General features: G+C 54.4%; 1 protein-coding gene across 3 annotated transcripts in view; it reads right to left on the reverse strand.

Annotated features, from left to right (window-relative positions):
* Positions 1 to 1740: 1740 nt before the first annotated feature.
* The window catches only part of DTX2 (deltex E3 ubiquitin ligase 2), a 29900-nt gene continuing 23312 nt past the window's right edge, over positions 1741 to 8328 (reverse strand). Inside the window, exons 5-10 of one of the 3 annotated variants that reach the window (XM_029961366.1) lie at positions 5281 to 5367; positions 4321 to 4391; positions 3535 to 3693; positions 3286 to 3447; positions 2542 to 2631; positions 1741 to 2412 (exon numbers count right to left, since the gene is read on the reverse strand). In XM_029961366.1, coding sequence (XP_029817226.1) covers positions 2188 to 2412; positions 2542 to 2631; positions 3286 to 3447; positions 3535 to 3693; positions 4321 to 4391; positions 5281 to 5367 — 794 coding nt within the window. In that variant the 3' untranslated portion in view covers positions 1741 to 2187. The remainder of the gene's footprint in view (positions 2413 to 2541; positions 2632 to 3285; positions 3448 to 3534; positions 3694 to 4320; positions 4392 to 5280; positions 5368 to 8328) is intronic. The other 2 variants (XM_029961364.1, XM_029961365.1) reach the window with 2 other exon arrangements.

Here is an 8328-nt window from a genome sequence, read left to right on the forward strand (position 1 = left end):
TGAGTCACAGTTTCAGCTGCCGGTACCCAGCATAGCTGCGGGGTCACGGCTGGGCTAATAATAACCACCCTGCGGCAGATGAGGCACCACCGCGGGGGGCCGGGAGAGACCCCACCCTCCCCAGGGCTCCAGCCGGGGATGGAGCACACAAGTCTTTTGGTCAACCCATCCAGTAGCATAATAAGCACCTATTTCAGGTTCTGTCCTCCTTCTCTGTGCTCCAATGGGCACCACGGCAGTATGGCTGTGCTTTCACTCCACTGCTTCAAAGCACCTCCCTGCACAGCACTGTCTGAGCTCCTGGTTCTGCTCCTTTCCACCCCTTGGCTCCCCTGCCACAGGGACAGTCTCAGGCTCAGCACAGACAGGGCAAGGATTTTAGGAGATGCCTCATGTCCAAAGCTGGGACGGCCAGGGATGAGCTGCTGAGCCTGACCAGCTCACAGTCCAGTGCCCCAGCCCTGGACCAGCCCAGACGCAGCTGATTCACTCCTTGGAGCAGCTGCTGGAGGTGCCTCGGGCAAGGCTCAGCAGGAAATTCTTGCTTTGTACAGGGCTGGGTGAACTCTGCTCAATTTTCGCTTCAATTCACTGTTTTGATTGCTGTGAGAACATGATCCAGGGATACAGAGATGGGGTTTGAACTCAAAACCTTTACCTTTCGCAACCAGGATGGGAGAGGAACAGACAGAGCCTGTTTGAGTAGAGCTCAGCACCACACAGACACAGAACTGCAGCTCCCAAGGAGCTGCCAGTCCTGCAGCATCCCCAAATTTCACAGGCTGGTTGAGGGGCTTCCCCCTAGAGCCTGCAATCACAAGATGGACTTTAGGGAAAGCTCCTGCCCTGAAAAGGCTCTAAAAAACCTTTAATATTTATATTATAATGGCAGGAAGAAAGATGCCCAGTTGCTGGCCCAGGACATGCTGGTCCCAGGCAGATGCCAAGGCAGAGCTGCCACAAAGCCCAGCCACATCCCAGATTTCCCAGGAAGGAGGTGAAATGGCAGACAGCACCAGTGCCAAAGGGATGGTTTCAATGTGCAGCTGGCTTCAGTGGCCACAGGGAGGGGAACAGCCAGAAACAAGCTCTTCAAAAGATATCAGCTCTGAGCCTCGGGACACTGTACTGCAAGGCCACCAGAACTGGGGCAATATCCCACTTGCAAGGTGCTAGGAGTACCAGGAGTGTGCTCCCAGCTGAAGAGCATCACTGCTGGCAGCTGGGCTGGCTGCCACCACCGCGGGAGGAAGGTGACTGTCACCAGCTGGTGGCACTAGCATCCCTGCAGCAGCAGCACAAAGCACAGCAGCCCCTCCCTGCAGAGGCTTCACCGTGCACAAACAGCCCCAAATTGCTGCCATTTCACCTGAGAGAAGGAGAAAAGAGGGACAAGGTCTGCCAGAAGGGTTGGTGAGGAGTGAGGCTGGCAGCTCACGGCAAGAGCAGGGGGCTGCAACTTTGTGCAGGGTGGGCAGTGATGGGTCACCTCTGCTGGCACCGTGGCCACAGACCACCAGGATCCAGCAGCCAAAGCATCGACAGGCTGGAACCACAGCCCTGGTACCAGCACTCTGTGTCCTGCCTCCACCGAGATCCGTGTCCCTCCAGCTGAGCTGAGCTTCCCCTCCTTTGTCCTGGCTGGAATGAGGCTCCATGGATCAGGCTGGTCCCCTAGAGAGGGCCACTAAGGGTGAGATACCCCAAGCCCTGAGGCAGCAGGAAGGCAGAGGCAGGGACTGGCTGTGAAAATGAACAGTTTATTGGGACTGAGCAGAGATACAGGGCAGGAGGGAGGCAAGAGGTGCCTCAGGGAGCTGCTGTTCACCAGAGGGAGGCCCTCATTTGCTTTCCAAGTGGTTTAGTGGGAGCAAGGCACTCCCGTCTCCCCATCCTGTCCCCAAGCATTACCAGAGGAAGGTCCTGCCTTCCCCAGGGGACCTGTCACCTCAGGACTGCTGTCCCAGCTGCTCCTGGCCGTGGCCATCAATCCCACCCAGAAACACAAGTGCAGCTTCTACAAAAATATCCTTCCCTCCCCCCAAAAACGTGAAGAGCAGGCGGGGCTCCCACAGAACTGTTATTGCTCAGTGTGCCGGGTGGTCAGACACAGGAACTTAAGGCATCAGGAATAAGTGCACTAGGTGGGCCCCCGAGGTGTGCACGGCACAGCCAGGCCCCCACGGCTCACTGTCCCAAGCAGTCCTCAGTGACCCCCTGGGCAGCCAGCTCTGCCAGCACATTGTCCAGGTAGTTGGGGTCAGGGTAGCCATGGCCACTCAGGTTTGAGTCCATCTCAGTCTTGTGGTGGATCTCGTTCCACACCACCGTGTTGCTCTCGCCGGTGGTGTTGGAGGTGCCCACTGTGAAAATCAGGCGTCTCTTCCAGGCCACCTTCAGGAGCTCCAGGACCTAGAGGGGGAAAGGAAAACCCAAGGCAGGAGACTTGAGCCATGAGAAAACAGACTGCCAGAAGCTTGACAAGCTCAGTGCCATGAGATAACATGAGAAGGGTGACATCATCAGGGTACAGTGCCTTACCTTTCTGCCCTTCTCATTGTCTGGTAGGTAACAATAGCGAGGAAAGCCTCTGGCCGTGTATGGCATCCCAGGGTTGGGGTGCTCGGGGCCCTGCAAGGGAGGAGACATATTTGGCATGGACACACCCATCTTCACAGGAGTTGGGCAATTCCTCAGCAGCAGGATTTGACATAGGTTCATCTCAAACCAGCTCTTCCATGTAAAAGGCAGCTGATGAGCACAAGGTGTCTGACTTGTTCTTATGGGACATGTGAGCATTACACGGGACTCCTCCAAGAGCAGTCTCATGCTGGGATACAAAGCCAGATCTAAAATCTCATTATATTCTGGTGGGAGACAGCCTCAAACCACAGCTTTTTCCACGTGGTCTGATGACACCTTAAAAAAACCCACACAGCTCAAACCTTTGCAAGCTCACTGCCACCGCTGAAACCAGCGTGGGCTGTGAAGCCACACATCGGGATCTCTCCCACCTTGTGAGCACGGGCAGAATCTCCTCCCTGTTTCAGGCAGACATTAGTTCCTTACTGCAGGTGAGGAGCTGCTGTAAACTCTGGGGCTGCTCAGAAAAAGATCTTTGATGGAGGAGACCCATACACACTGAAGAACAGCTGGTGCAGCTGCTGGCTCCAGGCACCGTAGGCTGCTCAGTGATGGGCTGCCAGCAGGCACTGTACTGGATCCCAGAACTTTTCTGGGAGGCTCTCACAGCTTGTGCTATCCATCAGCGTGCTGTGCACTCACCTGGATGCCTCTGCTGATGTGATACACAATCTGGATTGTCCCACAGTCCTTGTGGCCAGGGAGGGACTGAGGGAAAGTGGAGATCTCCATCTTCCCTTTGGGCTGGGTCCCGGTTTTCTCCCCGTAGATGGTTTTACAGGAGGGACACTGCAAACTGCCATCCTGCCAGGAGAGAGAAGTCAGGATCAGAGCTCCACAGCACAGTGACCTGGGCACAGGGGGCCTGGTGGGGATGGGCCAGCTGGGTACCTTGTTCCCGTTGGAGTACATGGCCAGCATGCAGAGCATGTGGAAGGAGTGCTGGCAGCTCGTCAGGCGACCAACAGCCTCTGGCCTGATGGTGCTGGACTCACACGTGTCACTGTAGCCAGAGGGGGAGGAAAGCTTCTCCATGCAGATGATGCAGTCCTGGAGGAGAAACCACCACCTGTGAGCACAGGCTGATCCCAAGGACTGACCCACCGAGGAAGCCATCAAGGAGATGCTTCAGGAAGATCTGCCTTCTGGTTTAATCCCTTCCTTTGATGTTTACAGGCACAGAGACAGGTTTCCTTATCTGGTTGGTATCACCCCACTCCACTTCCTGCGTTGCCCAGGAGGTGGAGAGCTGCCATCAGTCACAGCAGATGAGTGGGAACTGGGTATGGTTGTCCTGCTTCTCTGCAAGCTCCAGTGCAGGGTGTGATCTCTAGTTTCAACCTCTGAGCACTGAGAGACCAAAACCAAACTCCCCTCCTTCCCCCCAGGCCCTGCAGCCAGCTCCAAGGGCAATGGAGAGGCACTGTCAGACTGAGCTATTCAGCCCACATTGTGCTTTCTCTGTCACAGTCCTCTGATGAGAACAAGTCACCTGTTGTCAGATGTGGCCTCCAGGCAGTGCTGAGGCCTCTCTACCTCACATCAACAGTGCCACTGCAAGTAGCACCACCTACCACACAGGATGCCCAAGGAAGGATGGTCCTCAGGAAACACTGCGGTTTTCATGACACCACAGTGAACTCTGGGCAAGCTGGAGTTGCCTCACTGTCCTCTCACCTCATCAGCAGGAGTGCCCTTCAGCTCTTCCAGGTACTTCTTCACTACTGCTTCTGGCTCTGTTGGTGTGGCTGCACAATGAGAGAGATGAGAAAGAGAGGAGAAATCAGACACACAGTGCAGTATGACCAGCACATGTGGGGTGAGCTAGAGAGAAGGGAGACAAGCAGGCCACTGGCCAGGATGCCAAGGAGAAAGGTTAGGCTTAGAGGGGGAGAAGAGGCTGCTCCAACTCATCCCTACAAGCCCACAAAGGCTTTGCTATCAGCAGTGGCTCCCACCAGGACTCTGAGCATCACAGATTGGAGCACCCGCTGGTGCCCTGTGCCGTACACCCGGGGGTCTGCCTGGAGCTGCTGTGCTCCAGTTCTCCCCAAGTGATGCCAGGTCCCAGCTGAGCTTTCTGTGCATACCAGAAGCCAGCTGGGATCAAACTCAATGGTTTCAGTAGGATAGAGGATCACACAGTCTTTGTTGTCAAAGGAGAAAAGGCATTCCCACATCACCCCAGTTGGTGCCCAACAAGGACACCCGGAAACACACACCAAGCTTCAGGTCCTGTTTTGAGTATGGCAGAACGAGCTTCACATCCTTAAAATGAAACAGGCCTTTCTCCTGAGCTTCCACACACTCATATCAAGCAAAACACAGTGCAAGTCATCCAAGTATATAAAACAATCTGTGTTTTAACTTGCAGCACATGACACTGATATCTTCGCATCTTCCCACATATAGTCCCTGATCCCATCCACCCATCCATCCACGGGCACCTGACCAGCCCACAAGCCTGGTCCTCCCAGAAGCAGTATGGGATGAAGCAACAAACATCCCACAACACCCAGAGCAAGTTACCACCAAACCCAGCCTCTGGGAGCTGCCCAGCAAGACTTGGCATAAGCCAGGGAGCATCCCATGCCTCTGTATGGCCCCTGGTCCTGGGAGAGGAGATGAGCTCCTTACCCGTCATCAGGCCTGTCACGGAGGCTGCCAGGCTCTTCCACCAGCCTGAGAGAGGAAACATTTGTGCAAGTGATGTTATGACTCCACCTGGCAGGAGGCAAAGAGAGAGACTGGTCACTTGGCTTGGGGGAGCCTCGTCCTTCCTTCCTGAATCCAAATCTGGGGGGTCAGCCAAGGCATAGCTCTTCCTTCTCCATTCTCCTTCCTGGCTGGAGTAGCTCTTCCTTCTCCATTCTCCATCCTGGCCAGATGGATCCTTTAGCACAGACAATACTGCTGCTCCCAACTTCACACTCCCAGGAGGACACAGAGTATCACCATGTGCAACAGCTGAGCACTGGAGATGTGGCTGTACCTGCACAACACAAATCTTCAGCTCCCCCCATCCATTTGGGTGTTGCTAAACATGCAAAGGCCTGGATGGCACAGATCCTCTACCAGGCAGAAGCCCCTCATTCCCTGGAATGCCACAGAAGAAAGAGGCAGAGCAGTAATGTGGGTGGAACATCAGGAAGACTGATGAACTGGGAGCTGGACTCTTCTAATGAAAACACAGTAAGATGAGTTATTTTCAGAAGGGGATTCCTGGCCACTCCTGAAACACATGATTTCTGGCAGCAGGAGCAGGAGGAAGGGATGACTGAGCACACAAGCAAGAAAAAGAGCCCAGGAGGTGAAGGGATGCTCATTCCAAGTGCCAGTGCTGGGCAGGAGAGACGCCTGACATCTCAGGCAGAGCAGGGCTTCATGATCATGTGGGAGATGGAGACCTCAGTTTCTTCTGATCTGCAGGTTTTAGAAAGGACTCTGAGCAGGACTAGCTGCTACCCACCCTAACTCCATCCACTTCCAAGATGATCACCGTGTTCTCATCCCTGAGGATCCTGGGCTGCCTGCCAGGCTGACCACCAAGTCCTTCTCCATCTGGCCTGCACTTTCCAGGTGTCTCTGAGGTGACCTTCTTGTCTCCTCTGGCTTTGGGCTGGAGGAAGCAGTGCCAAAAAGATGCACAGACAAGGTGAAGACAGCAAGGGAAGTGAGCAGAGAGGGCATGTTACAGCAACAGCAACACCTGCCTAGCCCTTGGCAGAACGCCCCAGCTCACCTGCTCCCACCTGCACACACCTGAGCAGCTTCAGAGCAGTTCACCTCCTTCAGGATGGTGGGGGATGCTCTCCCCTTGCAGCCCCTGGTGACCTTCCTTCTCTGTAGCAGCTCAGAGAAACAGACATAACTCACCCAAGAACTGGCCAGGCTCACTCAAATGAAATCAGTGAAAGGAGACAAAAATCTGGTGCAGAGCTGGCTAAGAGTGAGACAGGAAAGTTCTTGGGGTACAGCAGGGATTTTGAGCAAAGCAAATGGAATTACCCACCTCACCAGCTGGCACTAGGACGGAGCTGGGGCAATTAGACAGGCAGAAGAGAGTGATGCAGCCCTCAGCCATCCTCAGAAAACCTCATGGATTTGCACTGTGGCATTTCCAGTCTGTTCCTGTCACTTTGCTGTGACAATGCTCTGGTGCATTTTTAGCCACCAAGGCTGCCTGGAGAGAGGAAGGGCTGGGGAGCCCAGATGCTTTAGAAAAATTTGTCCCCAGCTGCAAGGATTTGAAGGTCCAGTCCCAGAGAAGCCTTGTGATGCTGACAGCTTGGTTTCAGCAGGGGTAGCAAAGCCCACACAGCCTTCCTTGCCTCCGAAGAGAGGCTCTTCCTTGGACAGACCAGCACTTCCATCCAGGCACATCCCAGCAGCGTGGGGGGAGCCAGGAGGCAGCTGGGACCACGGCACGAGCCGCGTCTGCTCCCGCACATGAATCACTTCCTTACAGGACACTTTGCTCCATAAAAGTGTTTGCCTCCGAACCTTTGTTCTAGTCATCCCTTGGGATCATCAAAGCCTGTTCAGTCCCCAGAGTTTTCTGGATTCAATAGAGGATTGGAAATGCAATAGCAGGATCGACTGATGCTGTTTATCACCAGCTGGCCGAGTGCTGTGCTACAGATTTATCCGGGATGCCAAAGAATGTTTACCAATTCTTTCATTTACAAAGAGAGGAATATCAAATTGTTTTTAATGCTTCCCCTTCCTCCCTGTAGATAATAAGCTGCTTGCTGAAGCAAGGGCTTTCCATGGGCAACGTTTAACAGATGTGTTTTGAATCCTTGCTCGGCAACCAAATGCTTGCAGCAGTAACATGTCTCCTCCTGTATCCCAAAACGAGCCATATGGTTTCCAGCAGACTTTTTTTTGATACCCTCTGCAGGCCAGACATAGGTTGTTTCTAGTTATTGTCATGGACAGTCACACAGCTCCCATCACCTCTGTTCCTTGCACTTGCAAAGGCTGGATCTACCAGCCTCAACCCCTGAAAGGGCTGTCCAGAAATCAGGAACGTGAGAGGAGTTTGGTGCTAAAAACAGGTTTCTCCACATTCAGAGTTTCAGCAGGATAACCCAGTGACCAGGTTGCTCTGGTCAGAGCACCCCTGTTATTGCAGCCTGTCTCCTTCCCCAGGGGGAACAGTGAGCTCCCTCAACTCCAAGGGACAGGCACTTGCAGAGTCCACAGACCCAGCTGCAGACAGACAGACATATGGGAAGCAATCAGAGTCAGTAGGGATTAATCTCCTTGCTTGGTAAGGAAGGACAAACCATCTCATCTCCTCTCCCTCCTTAGAGTAGCACTCCACATGTGCCTGCCCACCCTAGGGAGGATGGCTGTGCAGGGAAAACTCCTCGCCAGGTGGAAGCGGATGGTGACCCCACCATCCCAGAGGGTAACAAGTAGCAGAGCAAGCCCAAGCCAACACCTCCTCCCTTCAGTCCCCTGGAGGTCCCTGTGAGGTCAGGGGAGCCCTGTAGTGTCCAGCTCCATGGCCAAGCAGTGCTTGGGGAGAGCAAGAGAAGCCACTGGCAGCAGTGAGGCCTCAGTCAGTGCCGCTGGCATGAGGCAGTGGCTGCAGCATCCCGAGGAAGCGCAGCGCGGTGCCAGCCGGCAGGAAGGCAGCGCTGATCCATGAGAATGGCAGACACTGCCAGGCCGTGT

Source organism: Manacus vitellinus, unplaced genomic scaffold (assembly GCF_001715985.3).
Source record: "Manacus vitellinus isolate BGI_N305 unplaced genomic scaffold, ASM171598v3 scaffold_32_pilon, whole genome shotgun sequence".
NCBI classification, from domain to species: domain Eukaryota; kingdom Metazoa; phylum Chordata; class Aves; order Passeriformes; family Pipridae; genus Manacus; species Manacus vitellinus.